At 44.3% G+C, this 19,443-nt stretch overlaps 1 protein-coding gene across 1 annotated transcript in view; it reads right to left on the bottom strand.

Annotated features, from left to right (window-relative positions):
* Positions 1 to 7,181: 7,181 nt before the first annotated feature.
* The window catches only part of LOC120919481 (mediator of RNA polymerase II transcription subunit 1-like), a 525,430-nt gene continuing 513,168 nt past the window's right edge, over positions 7,182 to 19,443 (bottom strand). The window contains 3 exon segments of the mRNA XM_040331663.1: positions 7,182 to 10,585; positions 10,587 to 10,604; positions 10,606 to 10,654. Of these exon segments, the coding sequence (XP_040187597.1) occupies positions 7,412 to 10,585; positions 10,587 to 10,604; positions 10,606 to 10,654 (3,241 nt within the window). The 3' untranslated portion in view covers positions 7,182 to 7,411.

Raw genomic sequence — 19,443 nt, 5'->3', positions numbered from 1 at the left:
CCACTGCAATTTTTAAATTCAAAACCGGCATGGGTTCCCCCCCAGGAGCATACCAGGCCCTTAGGTCTGGTATGGGTTGTAAGGAGACCCCCCCTACACCGAAAATTCGACGTAGGGGGTCCCCCTACAATCCATACAGACCCGTATCCAAAGCACGCTACCCGGCCGGTCAGGAAGGGAGTGGGGACGAGCGAGCGCCCCCCCCTCCTGAGCCGTGCCAGGCCGCATGCCCTCAACATGGGGGGGTTGGGTGCTCTGGGGCAGGGGGGCGCACTGCGGGCCCCCCCACCCCAGAGCACCCTGTCCCCATGTTGATGAGGACAGGACCTCTTCCCGACAACCCTTGCCGTTGGTTGTCGGGGTCTGCGGGCGGGGGGCTTATCGGAATCTGGGAGTCCCCTCAAATAAGGGGGCCCCCAGATACCGGCCCCCCACCCTAAGTGAATGGATATGGGGTACATCGTACCCCTACCCATTCACCTGGAGGCAAAAAGTAAAAGTTATTTATTTCATGCTCCGGCAGGTACCCACGTGGTGGGTGCCTACCCACGTGCACCCACCACGTGGGTACCTACCGGAGCATGATGGGATGGTGATGCCTATATAAATGGGATGCAAGGCGCGCTTCCATCATTGCAGTGACAAGAGGCGACGTGTCAACATCGGAAGAAGGGAAGAGAAGAACCTGACGTCACAGAAGACCGCGCTGGCTGCCTGCTAGTAATTGAGCTAACACACGAAGATAGCAGGCAGTCAGCGCTGAAGAAGAAGGCACCGGACAGCTGCAGAAGAACCGGGGTTCGCCGAGTCAACAGCGGAGAGCAGCGAAGAGAGAAGAAGACCCCCGGAGAGCGGAGAAGACCCCCCCCGGAGAGCGGAAGAAGAAACCCCCCGGAGAGCGGAGAAGACCCCCGGAGAGCGGAAGAAGCCCCCCTTGGTATTAGAGCTAATAAAGAAGACAGGGGGGGCCTCCGGAGCAGACTAATAAATTATTTTAAAAACCCTTGTGTTGTGTGTTTAATAACTTTTACTTTTTGCCTCCAGGTGAATGGGTAGGGGTACGATGTACCCCATATCCATTCACTTAGGGTGGGGGGCCGGTATCTGGGGGCCCCCTTATTTGAGGGGACTCCCAGATTCCGATAAGCCCCCGCCCGCAGACCCCGACAACCAACGGCAAGGGTTGTCGGGAAGAGGTCCTGTCCTCATCAACATGGGGACAGGGTGCTCTGGGGTGGGGGGGCCCGCAGTGCGCCCCCCTGCCCCAGAGCACCCAACCCCCCCATGTTGAGGGCATGCGGCCTGGCGCGGCTCAGGAGGGGGGGGGGGCGCTCGCTCGTCCCCACTCCCATTCCTGACTGGCCGGGTAGCGTGCTTTGGATACGGGTCTGGTATGGATTGTAGGGGGACCCCCTACGTCGATTTTTCGGCATGGGGGGGTCTCCTTACAACCCATACCAGACCTAAGGGTCTGGTATGCTCCTGGGGGGGGGGGGACCCATGCCGGTTTTTTCTTTGAAAAATGGCATGGAGTTCTCCCTCTCAGGAATGCATGCTGAGCGACGCTGTCATTTTTTTTTATAATTATTTGTTTTCCCGGCGTGTATATTTTTTTTCACCCGTCGCAACTTTAGTGTCCCGTCGCAATCCACAAAGCTCGGCGTCAATTACGTTCGCGCGCTGCACGTCGGGAAAATTACGTCACACGCATGCGCAGTACGGCCGGCGCGGGAGCGCGCCTCATTTAAATTTTAAACGCCCCCCGGAGAGGAGGACCGCCTTGCGACGGAGGCACTTAAGTTACACGGCCTGAAATTTCTAGGTAAGTGCTTTGTGGATCAGGCACTTAGGTAGAAATTTTAAGTCAGTGTAACTTAACTGCTGAAAGTTAAGTTAGGCAGCTTTTTTGGGAATCAGGCCCAAAATTACTAAAAGTATATATTCCAATAATACTTGTGTGCTTTAATTCCCACTGTGGGTAATTATATATTTAATCATACGATCTTGTAAAGATCACTATGCTGCAGATATGCAATAGTGTACCATCTTTTGCTCATATATTTGCCACATAGCCCTGTTTCTAATTAAGAGGCATCCTCAGCCATAAGATATACTTGTCCATTTACCAAAAGGTGCCCAACTGTGTGCCTTGCTGCACTGAAAAACATGCATGGCTGGATGACCTGAAAGTGGATATGTCCTCACGCTTAAATCCACATAGTTGGCTGTCTTACAATTTCATCAAACAAAGTTCTTGTCTAGTCTAGTCCTGGGAAATCATTATGACTCAATGGCATCAGAAAAGTTAAAACAAAAGTGAGCAGAATCCTGTAATAACTTTGGTATTCTCTTTGGCATACTTCTCATTAGCCAGTGTACATGAAGCAGTTAGCTAACAATCGTTGTCAAATGGACATGGGCAACACAGCGGAGTGAGAGGTTAGTTAGTTCCATTCAAAAGTAACTAAGGGATAAGGTTCTAGTGGAATTTATAAACTGCAAAATTATTCAGGTTATGCTCCAATTAAAAGATAAATCATACAACAAAACAAAATACTTTCTGAACATCCCTAATTTCTAAAATAACTATGGCATGCTCACCTCAGTTGTCAGTAAACCACCACGATTTCTGATATTTCCATGCTTGAATCACTTAGCTTGTTTTCTCTTTCTGTATATCCACAAATAAGCATGTTAATAAGACACAGATCTGAGTGGAGCAGAATCAAGATTCACCAACCCCCACCTCTGGTCCAGATATTTTGGCTGCATTTATAAATATGTATGTATAGTGATACATACCACATGGAAGAAAAAAAAATTGCATTTTTGATTAGCATGCCCCAAATTGAGATGATATTCCTTGTATAAGAGGACTCTCCTGAATCTTATGTCAGCATTCTTTTCTAGTATTTTAACAAGAATTCTGTGAAATTTTAATGAAATTATGAAAAAGTTATACTTTCAAAAACTAAAATGATAAAGAAAAACTAAAAAAAAAAACATGAAAACATCTCTGCCCACTCAAATTTTAGTTTCCTCATTTCAATAGGCCATATTAAGATACTCAAAACAAAAAGATTACCTAGATTTCTCTGATTTTTATTTCCTTGTCCACAAAACCTACAGGCAATGTATTTTAATAAATAAAAACTACAGCAAAAATACAAAAAAAATCTGACATTAGTTAATTGATAAATTTATACAACTAAGACAGTGAACAGTCATCCTCTATTTACAAATGACAAACTAATGTTTCAGTATTCTTATTGCCCCTTTGAGATCTATTTGTAAAATTTGTGTTTGGGAATAAGATAGTAAAGTGTTACTCCTTGTTCCATATGACCAATGAAATAATTTACACAGACCTTGATACAATGTTAGGTATGTTGATTATAGAGAGACCAAACAGCCAGCCATATTTTCATTGCAACCTGCATATATTTTACTATGCACAACCTGTAAGTATAACCAAGCTTGGACTGCACAACTGGGAACAAAAGATTTTTTTTGGAAGAGCTGGTGTGTCAAACATTATTACTGGACTGGCTAGACTTTCAAACAATAACCTCAAAGATCTCAACAGACTAGCCTTAGTGTTGTCAACAGTTGTACAATCATAAGTTATCAACTAGATTACAAATGTGTGGGCTGTTACACGTATGGCAAGGATGCCGTTTAGTCCAATTCGCTAAATTTTCTTTAAGATTAAGACACATCCTTTGAGCCCAAAAAAACTATTTCTTGTTCCATTAAAGAAACAGTTAAATTACTTTCAAATCAATCTGTTAGGCCGCGTACACAAGGTCAGTCCATCAGATGAGAATGGTCCGACGGACCGTTTTCATCGGTTCACCGCTGAAGCAGACTGATGGTCTGATGTGCGTACACACCATCAGTTCAAAAACCGATCCGGTCAGAACGTGGTGACGTAAAACACACGACGTGCTGAACAAAACTAAGTTCAATGCTTCCAAGCATGCGTCGACTTGATTCTGAGCATGCGCGGGTTTTGAACCGATGCTTTTGTGTACTAACCATCGATTTTGACCTATCGGTCAGCCGTCCATCGGTTCGATTTTAAAGCAAGTTTTTTTTTTTGACCGAAGGACAACAGTTCGATGGGGCGTACACACGGACGGTTTGGACCGATGAAACTGAACTTCAGTCTGTTTTCATCGGTTTGGACCGATGGTGTGTACGCGGCCTCAGGGAACAAACATGTTCTATAGAGAGATAAGAACATTTCTGTGCAGCTTTTACCTCCATTAATGCTAAAACCGTGTCTACACAATGTCTGTTTCCAAGGCTTCTACAGTTCTGTTGTCATTTAGTGAATAAAGATTGTCACTCCAGGTGTTTGGTTATATAAATAGCACTTGGGCCACCAAATTCCATATTCATAACATACATCCTATTTCTAAGCTGTTGAGGTGATTACATAAGAGTTTGAAAGTCCATATGCTCAATATGTACACTGCTTGTATCACAAGCAGGATCGGAAACGCATTTATGTGTTAATGTCAATCATTGTTTAACTTATGCACATTCATTCTGCTATTCTGAAGATATCTTGACTCAAATCTTAGCTCTGTTTGAAGAAACCAGGTAATGCACTGAAGACTAATATACATTTGTCCAAAAGAGAAGAGAGCTTGGCAAGGCTTTGTAGACATATGTCCTTGCTTGTCTGAATGTGTTAAATTCCTAAGATGTTGCAAGGTATGACTTAGTGTTGCATTAGTGTTATAGTTGAGCTGCTTTCATGTTTACTCCACCAGAAGAGCAATATGCTTAAGTTCTATATGCTTAATGTCAATTCTGATCCCAAACTGTATTCTTCAGTCGAGCAGGAGTTAAGAAACACCGGTGTGTGCATGCTACACTGGATCGGTGCGAGTGGACACAATCCATTGCACAGACTCCAAAAGGCACTACTGGTTTTCCTGGCAAACTCCCGAACTTTCTCTTTTTCCAGAAAGGCCATCTTCCGTTTTGACTACACCATCAGATTCTCCATTCGTGAATGTCTTCTGTTTCTCTTTACTGGAGTACACAGACATGGGGGATATATTATTACACAGCTTACTTCCAAAAAAAAAAAAAAAAAAGAAAAGAAAAAAAAGGCAACCAAATTTAAAGTGGATACTAAATAAAATTATCTAGTCACTAACAGCTTTTCCTCCAACCCAAGGCTAGAGCTAAAATTAAATGAAACCCTTGTATCTATCTGCTGGACTAAAAAACAGTTGCCTACAATAGTCATTAGCTGCCTATGAACTAGTTTTCAAATTGGTGGCATACAACAACTGATTGATTTAAACATCCAAAGTACTATAATTGCTGCAAAACTGAATGCAGCTACTCCTGCTATTCTTTGCCAAAGGCATTAACGCACTTCCATCCATATTTGGCAATGGGTGACGTTGTATATTGCACAATACTACTCATTGTTTTATGGGTTCAGCCATCCTTTATTTCTCCCCCCAAAATGAAAACCTCCAATTCATTCTGTACTCTCATATCACATAAACATGCACACACATACTGTATATATCTGAAAGAAAAAAAATAGATAATGGCAGGTCTCAGTGGGTGAAAATGTATATATTTATATCAATCATAATGGTAACTATAGTATTCTCAAATTAATTTTGCAGGTAGGAAAACATAATATATATATATATATATATATATATATATATATATATATATATATATATATATATATATATATATATATATATATATATATATATATAGTTCCGGTCCCCTTTGGCATCCGTTTAAATCGCATAAAATTATACTACAGAAATAAAAAAAAAAAAACTTTACTAGGCACTCTCAAACACCAGGTACCAGATATTTGTTTTAAGTGAAGTGGGGAAAAAGTTGTAGCCCTTGTCAAATGTGTTAAGAGGTCGATATCTTCACCCAACTCTCCAACAACAGATCATGACAACATAATGCACTGGTTAGATGTCTATACTTCCACATGGTTCAATACTGATATGGTTAACTAAAAATGTGGCTAGCACTTGTACACCATGTATATATCAGTGGGCCAATCACTTATCACCCTGGGATATTATAGGGTTCTACAGTACCTTACAAAGCCCTCAAATCACCTGACATATTTACCATAAAGAGCGTAACTTTGTGCTAAATCTAAGAACCACCAAAAAGCTCTATTGGCTCTCAAGATATGGCTTAAAACCACAGAGAAAGATGGAAAAAACACTAGTGATATGGAGGTATTGCCCAGAGCAATACATTACTTGTAACCCAGTTGTCTAAAGCAGATAAGAGAATACAAATGTACATATATATGGTTGTTGCTGTGGGCTATACCATTTTTTGTGCTGCACTTATTTAAAGTCATAATGCTGCAAAAAAGTCAAACCACAAACCAGTACAAGTTTCCTGAATTAAAAAAAAACTCTTTCTAGAACAATTTGTAACTGAACCATAATCAAATTGAGGACATTATTCAAATTCCTTCCATCAAATCACCAGCAAAATAACTACTACGGGGACCTGTACAACTTAAAAATAAGATCTCACTGTAACAAGTTTAATACCAAAGGTTTTATTTTCATACCAAACATTTCCTGAACTCTTTTCAAAATGTCCTTGAGTAAAATGACAAAAAAAAAAAAAAAAAGAATAAAATCAGAATTACACACAGAAAAGGAAGGGTATGTACAGAACATAAAATGTAAACTCCTTAAAATATAATTATTACAAATAAACAGGAATACAAATATGTGAGTGGGATGTTTAAAAAAAAAAAATAAGGCATTTTAATCACAGCTGAATTTTAGTTGGTGCGAAACGAGCAGCCATTTAGAAAAGGTCTTTTATATTTAGACATGTACTGTGTCAGCAGTCTAAAATCATTACAGATATTTACACTCGTATGACACATTCTCACAATGTTACACTTAACATCTGCACCATAAATTGGCGCATTTGTTTTAAAAATACTGAAGGCTTTAAAGTGGATTTGCTAACTGCATACAATGGCAAAACCCATTTTATCCACTGGAGCAACACTTAAATATCATATTTATAATTAGTGACAACACTGAAGGGTTTCCACCCTGTTGATGTCAGTTTTTTCTAGTCAATTTGTTATTTTCCCTGTGCTGTGTAGGTGAATGTTTCCTCAAGCTATAACAAAAAAAAAAAAGGAAAGTGGTTAAATGTATTTATTGTCTAAACTCTATGATATTTATAAGTTATCATATATTTAAAACGGGGGAAAAAAAATAAAATAATTGACTAATCCTAGCCCCCACCGAATGAGGCAAGTAATGAATTCCACTGCAAGGTATCTGCAGGCAGGAAAAGAACATTTTACAATAACACGCATAGCCAGCACACCCATTCAAGATACATAATACAAAGTTCAGTTCCCTAGCAGAGCCACATCCATTAAATCATCATCTTCACCCATTAGGTAAGTTGGACTGGGTCGTGCTGCTCTATCTGAAGACAGCAGAGGGCCTCCACCCATGGACAGCGTTGGGTCAGAAGAAACTGGTGATTTTGACCAGTTCTCTGGCTTCAAGCTGTAAGTCTTCTTCTTTTCTCGATCCCTATCCTTGTCTTTCAGCCTCTTCTTTTCTTTCTTGTGTTTTTTGTGTTTTTCAGCACTGTACTCTGGTTGAGCACGGCTCCCGCCTCCTCCATCATCTGAGCTGGGGCTATTTTGATAAGATTTTTCAGCAATTGAGGAGGAGCCTGATTCACTTTCACTGTCATGGGTTTGCGGGGTATATGCTGGTGATTTGTTGTGGCTTGGAGAGCAGCGCTCATGCTTTGGGGTTGACCCACTTATCAATGGTGACCCGTAACTCTTAGTGATCTGCGGCCTCAAACTATCTCCACTTCCTTCTCCTGGCTTCTGAAGTGTTACCTTTGCCTTGATGCTAGGTGATCCTCCATCATGTTTGCTGATGATAATTTTAGCTACACCAGTGCTCCCCGATCCCTTGGAATCTCCCTTCTTGGAAGGATCAGAAGATCCTCCAGAAACTGAAACTTTTGATTTGTCTTTTTCACTCTTCTCCCTTTTTCCTGTGAATTCACCTCCTGCAAGTCCATGTTTTGATGATATCCCATGGCCAGGTGCCCCAGGGTTGCCTCCCACTCCAGCCCCCTCTATAGAATCTTCTGAACCAGGACCTCCAGTCCCCACCCCATGTTTAAGTTTGTCTATGACCGCAGTAAGTGAAGGCTTCTTATTTCTACTAGGAGACTTCCCTTTGGAACTGCCATGAAGATTCTGAGATACACTGGAGCCACCTGAAAAAGATGATGATGATGAGGATGAAGATGATGAAGAAGAGGAGGAAGAGGATGAAGATGATGAGTTTGGTTTTTGTGAAAGAGATCCTGAAGATACAAGACCTCCTGAGGATTTCATAGCGGAACTGGAACTTCCACTAGACATATGAGAACTGCCTGAGCCAACTGGTGATTTGGCTTTTGAAGAGGGTGGAGTGCTTGGCATTGGTTTCATTGGTGATAACTTGTCAGAACCTCCAGAAGGCCTAGAGTGCGAGGGAGAGATGTTTGGCTTGGACAGTGAGGGGTTCATTAACACAGATGGCTTTCCTTGTGGTTTATTCTTGCTACTTCCAGAACTATTAGTTCCACTTCCAAGCCCATGCTTGGTAATAGGGGAAGACCCCTGCTTTCCGATGGACTGAGAACCAGTTTTGGACTGGCTACTTCCTGATCCAGTCTGTCCAGAGTACATTCCACCAGCTCCACCTCCTATTTTCATACTAGAAGACCCATCAGACTTACTGTTTTTAATCTTTCCTGAGGATGAAGAGGATGATGACAATGAGTGGGTATGATGACTTTTGCTACCAGAAGAATTTCCTGAACCACTGCTTGAATACTGACTATGGGAAGACGGTTTACCAACACTCACTGTGCCTTTGGGAATCTGAATGGTGATTTTGGGTATGGGAGGAGTGGCCATGCCAGGAGGAGTCTGGGATCTTCCGGATGTCCCTGGAGATTTTGAACCCCCAGAACTGGTTGGAGGGGTAAACGGACGACTGGCAATGTGAGAAGGCGATTTGCCTTCTGACTCAACTTTTTTGCGTTTAGGCGGCTTATCTTTGCTTTTACTATCACTAGAAGGTGTTCTGCTGCGTTTTCCAGATTTTGTATCTAACCCAGATCCCTGAATTCCACTCATACTACCTGCTCCCCCATTGCTTCCCTCTCTAGTTCTCTGCTTTTGTGGCCTATCTTTTGGCAATTCTCCTCCAAGTAAAGGGCTCTGGCTCCTACTAGGGGCTTCAAGAATATCTACCCCACCTAGTCCTTTGCCTCCTCCAATGATGCTGAAATCTACTGTTTCAGCGCCTAACCCTACCTTATACTTGCCTTCACTCCCATCAACAGGGATTCCTGAAACTACACTCAGTGATGCTAGCCCTTGGCCAGGAAAGTCCTTAAAATCATGATCATCACTCTGGCTGCTGTCTTCATTGAAGTCATCTGTAAAACCGCTCTGGCTGTTCAATAACTCTGGGTTAAAGTCCATACTGTTAAAAAAATTATTAGAAGAGTCGCTGTTGGGGCTTCCGTTGGCCTCTGCAATTAGATCAGCAGCATCTGCGTATGGGTTATCTCCACCACCTGAACCATCTACTGGGAATACATCTGTGTCAAACAGGGTGCTTTGAGAGTGCCCAGAGCTAGAGGAGTCTCTGACAGGGGTGCCAAGGTTGGGACAATCTTCCCCGGTCCCTGGATGCTTTGAAGCTTCCTCTGCTATGTCTGACAAGATATCTGTGACATCTGGAATCATGGTGTCTGTGCTTGGGAGCCGAACCATTCTTTGCATACCAGGCTGGGTATGAGTCATAGGCTGCTGATAGACTGTCGATGGAGTACCACATTGGCTAGGTGCTGGTGTGATGTGAGGTGTGTCCAGTGCATCACCTGTCATGCTTACATCAAAAATTGGGTTTTGTGAGTCCACATCCATATCAAGAAGCTCTCTTTGGAAATCATCTTCAGTCTGATTTTTCATCTTTTCTGCACCTGTCCTCAGCCTCTTTTTTTTGGGCTTTCCAGTACACGATGGACCTAATTCTGTACGAGGAGACCCAGAAGAATTCTGTCTTTCAAGAGGGCTACTACCATACAAAGTGGAGAAATCTTGTGCTGGGTTGTCCTTTAATAAGTTCATAAGCATAGGATGGTTCTTTGTATTACTTGCAGGTGAAGAGACAGGTGGTGGAGTATGATGGGGAGGTGTTGGACTTGAACCAAGACTTCCTCCCACATTTCCTGTTATCTGAAGCAGACTGGTTAGGATGGGATTTTGAGATACTTTGGTAAAGTCTTCTCCATGGCCAGTTGAGTCATGTCGCTCTTTAATTCCCATGTTAAAGAGAGCAGTGATTGGTCCTGAGGAATATGAGCTTGTTGGAGTTGTAATACCACTTAAGGCAGTTGAACCTGTGGTCATGCCATAGCCTGGACTACTGGCTGGAGGCAGATTCTTTTTCACCATGTCTTCCACAGTCTCTGCAATAAGAGACAAAGCTGGTGGTGTCAGCCTGAATGGTCCTCTGCTTTCCTGCGAATTAGCCTCATGGTGACGGGAATAGACATGCACCTATGTCACAAGAAAAAGAAAACAAAAGGCATGAGTTTGTAAAATGTACAACAATGGAAATTATAACAAATGGATACATTGCCCTATTTAATGAAGAACTAAATTTCTGAACACCTCAAAATTGCTCAAAAAGCATTTTGATTTTGAAATATCTACACCAAACACAGCAATCTTACACAATATGATACACTTTTGTCAGGTATTATTCTTCCTAATCTACAATGGAATATCATAGCTGTTGGTCCAGTTCAACATCTAACAAAACATTGGCAAATTCCATAAAATCAAAATACCCACACTATGTATTAAACGTATGTGTCGACACAATATGATATAGAATATGATATAGATAGCTGCTGTTCATAAGTGGCACAAAGCTCACATAGCATTTAACATTTATATAACATTGGTAAAATTGCCTGTGCTGACAAAATGGATGTGTTTAAACAAGTAGATCAAAGAATATATATAGCATAATAGTGTATATGCAAGGGAGCTGGAAGTAGGGTATATACCAGTTAATCAATTAGAATCTTAAATGCAGATAGCCTAGGACAGGGGTAGGCAACCTCGGCACCCAAGCTGTGGTGAAACTACAAATCCCATCATGCCTCTGCCTTTAGGAGTAATGCCTGCGATTATCAGGGTCTTGCAATGTCTCATGGGACTTGTAGTTTCAAAACAGCTGGAGGGCTGAGATTGCCTACCCCTGGTCTAGGGGAATCAAATGGTAAAGTCTCTTAATATCCAGTAGCTGTACCTGACAATCTCACAAAGTATATTGGAAATAACCTAGGCAATCCATTAACCAGGGTGTATAAAAATTGATGATTTAAAAAATAAAAATAAAGGCCCGGATTCAGAAAGGAGATACCTCTGAGTGCGGGCCGTCGTATCTATGCGACTGATTCAGAGAATCAGTTACGCATAGATTTCCCTAAGACAGAGGCGTTGCTAGGGGGGTGCGGCCCGCACCGGGTGACACCCGCTAGAGGGGTGACACCATCCCGATTTTAAATATTTTTTTTTTTTTTAGCTGACATGTGGGGGGGGGGGGGGGGGCGGCGTCTCCCCCCCGCGACTGCAGCGATGAGCGCCGCGGAATCGGAGCGCCAAGCGCCTCGGTACAAGAGGAGAGGGGGTTGCGGGGTGACACAGCAGCACCATCCATCCCCTCCTCTCACAGCCACAGGCTGTTAGCGGTGCTCGGCAGTCGGCACACAGGCACAGCTCCCTCCTCTCTGTTTGTGTGTTCAGAGGGGGAGGGGCCCTTCTGTCCATGTGCCGTGGCGCTGCCTGCGATGATCTGAGGTACTGAATGGGGAGGGGGGGTGTTTGCACCTGGGGGGATTTCACTGAAGGGGGGGGGGGGGTGTTTGCACTGAGGGGATTTTCACTAAGGGGGGTTTGCACTGAGGGGGGGGATTTGCACTGAGGGGGGGTGTCTGCACTGAAGGGGGTCTGTGTAACATGCAGGGGTCCAGAGGTGCAGGTGGCTGTGTAATGTAAAAGGGGTGCAGTGATGCAGGGTGCTGTGTAATATAAAGGGGTCCAGAGGTGCAGGGGGCTATGTGATGTAAAGGGGTCCAGTGGTGCTGGGGGCTGTGTAATGTAAAAGGGTCCAGAGGTGCAGGGGGCTATGAGATGTAAAGGGGGCCAGTGATGCAGGGTGCTGTGTAATTTAAAGGGGTGCAGAGGGCTGTGTAGTGTAAAAGGGTCCAGAGGTGCAGGGGGCTATGTGATGTGAAGGGGTGCAGAGGTGCAGGCGGCTGTGTAATGTAAAAGGGGTGCAGTGATGCAGGGTGCTGTGTAATGTAAACGGGTCCAGAGATGCAGGGTGCTATGAGATGTAAAGGGGTCCAGTGATGCAGGGTGCTGTGTAATGTAAAGGGGTCCAGAGGTGCAGGGTGCTGTGTAATGTAAAGGGGTCCAGAGGTGCAGGGTGCTGTGTAATGTAAGGGGTCCAGAGGTGCAGGGTGCTGTGTAATGTAAAGGGGTCCAGAGGTGCAGGGTGCTGTGTAATGTAAAGGGGTCCAGAGGTGCAGGGTGCTGTGTAATGTAAAGGGGTCCAGTGATGCAGGGTGCTGTGTAATGTAAAGGGGTCCAGAGGTGCAGGGGGCTATGTGATGTAAAGTGGTGCAGGGTGCTGTGTAATGTAAAGGGGCCCATAGGTGCAGGGTGCTGTGTAATGTAAAAGGGTCCAGAGGTGAAGGGGGCTGTGAGATGTAAAGGGGTTCAGTGATGCAGGGTGCTGTGTAATTTTAAAGGGGTCCAGTGATGCAGGGTACTGTGTAATTTTAAAGGGGTCCAGTGATGCAGGGGGCTGTGTAATGTAAAGAGGTCCAGAGGTGCAGGGTGCTGTGTAATGTAAAGGGGTCCAGAGGTGCAGTTGTGGAGAGGGGTACACAGTAGTAACAAAAAGATATTGAAGGATACAGAGGTATGCAGGGGGCACAGTGGGGTGTTTTTACATTTTAACGTGGGGGGTGCCAGATATTGGATGCGCCCCGGGTGCCAAATGCTCTAGGTACGCCCCTGGCCTATAGGCTCCTGAGATGTGAATTCCGGTTCTGGAGAAAGAGAGGTGGGGGGAGGGGACAAAGAAAAATGGAGAGAAAGAAGAAGGGATAGAACGAACAAGAAAGATGGATAGGGAGAGAGAGAAAAGGGGAAGAAAGGAGAACAGAGAGCAAACAGTAGGGTAAAAAATATTTGAAAAAATGTTATTGAGGGGGGGGGGGGGGGGGGGGGGATGTGACACCATATTTTACCGCACCAGGTGACACCAACCCTAGTGACGGCCATGCCCTAAGATCCCGACCGGCGTAAGTGTCTTCGTATATTAGGCTGCAATATTTACGCTGGCCGCTAGGTGGCGGCTTACGTTATAGTTCCGCGATGAATATGCTAATTAGGTAGAAACGTACGTCCGGCCGGCGCATTTTTTTACGTCGTTTATGTTAGGCTTTTTTCGGCGTAAAGTTACCCCTGCTATATGAGGCGTAGCTAATGTTAAGTATGGACGTCGTTCCCGCGTCGAGTTTTGAAAATGTTACGCCGTTTGCATCAGTCGTTCGCGAATAGGGCTGTACGTAAATTACTTTCACGTCTAAAGCAATGACGACTTGCGGCGTAATTTCGAGCATGCGCACTGGGATTTTTTCAAGAACGGCACATGCGCCGTTCGTAAAAAACGTCAAATACGCGGGGGCGGTCACAGTTAATATACATAAAACACGCCCACATCATCCACATTTGAATTGGTGGGCTTACGCCGACACACATACGTTACGCCGCCGTAACTAAGGGCGCAAGTTGTTTCTGCATACGGAACTTGCGCCCTAAGTTACGGCAGTGTACCGTATCTGCGATACGTTACGCCCGCCCCATAGATAGATAATTCTATCTGAATCCGGGCCAAAGATTTTAACCACTTGAACGGACCGCCGCCACAACGATATACGTCGACAGGCAGGTGGGCGTACCTGTACGTCCCTGCCTCTCACTGTAAACAGAAGCAGAGGAAGTCTTGTCTTTTTGTCCAGCGCCGAGGAGAGAAGACATCCAACGAGAGTTGCATCAGCAGACCACTGACACCAGTACACGTAGGCACACAAATCCCACCCAGTCACCCCCTGATCACCCCCTGCACCCCCAGACACAGTGTTAACCGATTGCAGTGTTAATTTTTTTTACTGATCCTGCATCTTGGTGTCATTTGTGACTGTAAAAGTGTTAGGGCAGTTAGTGATAGGCCCCCCCTTTAGGTGTAGGGTACCCCCTAATAAAGGTTTAACCCTTGATCGCCCCCCACGGGTAACCCTTTCACCCCGTCGCCAGTGTCACTAAGCGATTCTTTATTTTATCGCTGTATTAGTGTCACGGGTGACACTAGTTAGCCTGTTAGTTATTTAGGTGCACTGTCAAGTTTTTATAGCATCAGGTACCCCCCATATACTACTAATAAAGGTTTTAACCCAATGATTGCCCCCTAGTTACCCTTCCCCCGTTACCAGTGATCACCATATAAGTGTTAAGAGTGACGCTGGTTAGTTAGTTTGCCTTTTATAGCATCAGGGCACTCGCCGTTTATTACCCAATAAATGTTTAACCCCCTGATCGCCGGCGGGTGATATCAGTTAGGTTTTAGGGTCTGCGTCACCCCCAGGCAGCGTCAGATTAGTGCCAGTAGCGCTGACACTCACGCACGCAGCATAACCTCCCTTAGTGGTATAGTATCTGAACGGATCAATATCTGATCTATACTAGCGTCCCCAGCAGTTTAGGGTCCCCAAAAACGCAGTGTAAGCGGGATCAGCCCAGATACCTGCTAGCACCTGCATTTTTCCCCTAAAAGTGCAGTCGGTGGCCTTTGCAGAGGAAGTGTGCTTGTCTTGCAGACTGACACTGTACAGAGTGAGGTGAGTGAAACCCATCGATCGATCACTGTCACTTACAAAACACTAAACAGATTACTGCAGCGTTTGCAGAGTCAGGCCTGATCCCTGCGATCGCTAACCGTTTTTTTTTTTGGTACAGTTGCTGACAGCCTAGTTGCTTTTTTTCTGTGAATCTTATTACTGTACTAGTAAATTTAGAGCCCAAATGGCAAATGGAAGGTACAGTAGGGAAGAGGCCCTACATGTTTCTGAGCATGACAGATAGTGAAAGGAAGTCACTCATCTGTCAGATTCAGGCTCAGTATACGATCCTGTAGACGACATAGCTCCATGACAAATAGCACTGACAACGGAGTTGTGGTCCCTGCCAAGGTCAGGCATACTTGACCCCCATTCTTCTTCTGCTGTGTTGTTGAGATGCAGAATTGCAGGGCTCTCATATGAAGCAGAGAAGTATAGTGGTGCTCATCCTTCTGGTTGAACTGGCAAGCACCAGCGGCTACGTAAACCCTGGTCGTACATCCAGCACTGCAGTATCAACGTGGTGACGTGGCGAAGTCCCTAAGTGCAGTTCAAGCTGGCGAGGGTGGCAAGCACAAGTATTGCCCCGTGCCACCAATATGACAAAGACAGGCCCGTCGTGCCCATATTGTCCTACTGCAGAATTTGCCAATTTAATTGGGAGCCACACTTCTGCAACACCCGTACTTCCCCCTCACCTGGCCAACCCTGATTTTACAGCACTTGATTTTTATTCGCTGTTTTTCACCGGATGATCTCTATAGATCTATTGTGGACCAAACTAATTTGTACGCTGGTCCATTCATCGCCACCTAATCCCCAGTCCTCCCTTTGCCTGATAAATGGAAAACCAATTACGGTTTCTGAATTTAAGAGACTTTCTGGGCCTATCCCTCAAGATGGGCAAATAGTTATAATGAGTAAGTTGCAGTCATATTGGTCCATTGACTCAGTTTACAATATGCTTCCTCTCTCTGTCACATGACCAGGCACGATACAAGCAGATCTTAACGGTGAATGCATTCAAACGACAATAAACCATTTTGTCCCTTTGTGGAGACCCTGGATACGATCGCCTCTACAAAATTTGGCCCCTCGTAAACCACTTCAACGAACGTTTTTTCAGCTTGTTTACTCCCCATCAAGTTGTCTGCGTTGATGATTCCCTGATTAAATTTTTCTGTCCGCTTGTCTTTCAATAGTATTTTTCTAGCAAGCCAGAAATGGGGTCAAGATGTATAAGCTCTGTGACAGGGCAAAAGGCAATACATGCAGTTTTATGGTTTACGAGAGAAGAGATAGTCACGTAGAGCCGGAGAACTGCCCAGATTACATAGGGAGCGCTGGCAAGATTGTGTGGGACTTGGTTGTCACCCTTATTCGAAAGGTGTACCATTTGTATGTGGACAATTAATTATTACACGAGTGTGCCACTTTTTAGACACTTGTTTGATCATCAAATTGGCACATGTGGCACCGTGCGACCTAATCGCCGGGGCTTACCCCCAGAGGCATGTAGATTCCCATCTTAGGCTGGGGGAGAGAGCCTGCTTCAAGTGTAATAATTTGCTCTCTGTGAAGTGGAGGGATAATAAGAATGTTTTCGTTCTGTCCTCCCTTCACGCAGACACAACAGTCCAAATTCCCACTGTGACTGGTGTTGTGGAGAAACCCCTCTGTGGCCACAAATATAACCAAAATATGGGAGAGGTGGACCTCAACGACCAGTTGTTGGCGCCGTACCTAGTTGCCCGTAAGGCCAGACACTGGTACAAAAAAGTGTCTGTATACTTATTTCAATTGGCTTTGCTGAACGCTTATGTGCTAATACAGAGCTTCAGGGCGGACTGGATCCTTCCTTATATTCCAGGAAGAGATCGTCAGAGCCCCTCGGTTTCCAGACGGTGCTTCACCTCACCATCACCAACCACATGCAGTAAGCTGACTGCATGAGAGGCATTTTCTGTATATCCTCCCTAGTACCCCTACCCAACGAGCCCCCCAAAGAAAATGTTGTGTCTGTAGTGCGAATATAGGTTTCACACCCGCTATTATTGTCCCTCCTGTCCTGACAATCTTGGTCTTTGTATTGGTGAATGTTTTGAACGCTACCATACACTAGTGCAGTTTTAGCGTAGGGTACAGCATTTCACAGACTAGGACACACTTTCACAGGGTCTCTCAAGATGCCATCGCATTTTGAGAGACCCAAAACTGGAACCAAACTGTTACAGTTACAAAAATAAGTGCAAAAAAAAAAAATCGTAATTTTATTGTTCTCGCTCTCTCTATTGTTCTGCTATTTTTTTTTTACTATATTCTATTCTGCAATGTTTTATTGTTATTATGTTTTATCATGCTTGCTTTTCAGGTATGTCATTTTTTATACTTTATGGTTTACTGTGTTTTAATTGTTAACCCGTTTTTTTTGTTTTCAGGTACGCCATTCAGCTGCATCATGGATTTTTTTCATCTTGACAGCAACAGTGTTTGCTCCCACGATACATAAAGACGTGACTCCTGCGCTGTAGGAGGTGATTTTTACCACCACAGTTAAAAAAAAAGAGAATATATGCCGAAGCATGGGGGCCAGCAGGGGTGGAGGAACGATTTGCTCCTAACTTTTGGGGGCAGATGCCCCATGCTTCGGCATATATATTATATTTTAGGCACAGATTGCGTTAAATTTTTTTTTTATATTTTACAATTTTTTTTTTGTATTTGCTTTGCAAGGTATGGCATGTCTTACTGTTTATACTATAATGTTACTTTCGTTTTCTTTAACCATGATTTGCTTAGCAGGTATACCATTCAGTTGCAGCGCGGATTTATTCATCTTGACAGCAACAGCGTTTGCCTCCCACGATACATAAAGCCGTGACTCCAACGCTGTAGGAGGGGATTTCACCACCACAGTTAAAAAAAAAAAAAGAGCATATATGCCGAAGCATGGGGGCAGCAGGGTGTGGAGGAGCAATTTGCTCCTAACTTTTAAAGGGCAGATGCCCCCATGCTTCGCATATATAATATGGTGCATGGTGCAAGGGTGGTATTCTAATGGTGTATATTTTTTTCGTTCAGCCCACAGGCTGCATTAAAAAAAAAAAAAAAAGATTACAATATATGCCCAACAACGTACTGGTATGTTGCTGGAATTTGAGTGGTTATACCAGAATGATGCCTGCGGGTTTAAGTATCATCTTGGTATCATTCTTTTCAGCGCCAGCGGTCGGCTTTCATGTAAATGCAATCCTAGCAGCTAATTGGCCTCTAGACTGCTTTTACAAGCAGTGGGAGGGAATGTCCCCCTTTCCACTGTCTTTCATGGTTTTCTATGGCTCTCCTGTCCCAACAGGGAACCTGAGAATGCAGCCGGTGGTTACACCAGCTGACCATAAAGCTGATCAGCGACCAGAACGGCTCCAATCATCTCTATGGCCATAAGACCCGGAAGCTACGAGCATTTCATGACTTGGATTTTGCTGGAGATTACAGGGCCATTGTACCTGTCACTACCTATTGCTATCAAGAAGCACCCCTGTCCCCCCCTGCTCTTGCGCAAAGGCGAAAGCAAGCATCGGTCTGGCATCATATGTAAACAGTAATTGCACCATGCATGTGAGGTATCACCGCAAAGGTCAGATAGAGGGCAGTAATTTTAGCAGTAGACATCCTCTGTAAATCTAAAGTGGTGTCCTGTAAAGGCTTTTGAAAGACTTCTAAAAATGTATGATGTATTGAATGATGCCTCACACAAAAAAGCTATCAGAAGACCTACGATTAAGAATTGTTGACTTGCATAAAGCGGAAAGGGTTTAAAAAAGTACCTCCAAAGGCCTTGCTGTTCATCAGTCCAGGGTAAGACAAATTGTCTATAAATGGAGAAAGGTTCAGCACTGCTGCTACTCCTCCCTAGGAGTGTTTGTCCTGTAATGATGACTGCAAGAGCACAGCGCAGGCTGCTCAATGAGTGAAGAAGAATCCTAGAGTTGTCCAGCTAAGACTTACAAAAGTCTCTGGCATATGCCGACATCCCTGTAGCGAATCTACGATACATAAAACACTAAACAATGATGGATTTCATGGAGGAACACCACAGAAGAAAGCCACTGCTGTCCAAAAAAACCATTGCTGCAACATTTACAGTTTGCACAAGAGCACCTGGATGTTCCACAGCAGTACTGCAAAATATCTGTGGACAGATGAAACCAAAGTTGAGTTGTTTGGAAGAAACACAGAAACACTATGTGGGAGAAAAAGAGGCACAGCACACCAACATCAAAACCTCCATCCCAACTGTGAAGTATGGTGGTGGGGGCATCATGGTTTGGGGCTGCTTTGCTGTGTCAGGGCCTGGACGGATTGCTA

The sequence above is a fragment of the Rana temporaria genome, chromosome 12, assembly GCF_905171775.1.
Source record: "Rana temporaria chromosome 12, aRanTem1.1, whole genome shotgun sequence".
NCBI classification, from domain to species: domain Eukaryota; kingdom Metazoa; phylum Chordata; class Amphibia; order Anura; family Ranidae; genus Rana; species Rana temporaria.
Note: the sequence above shows the minus strand (reverse complement) of the source record. Positions and strands in the feature narration are given on the sequence as shown.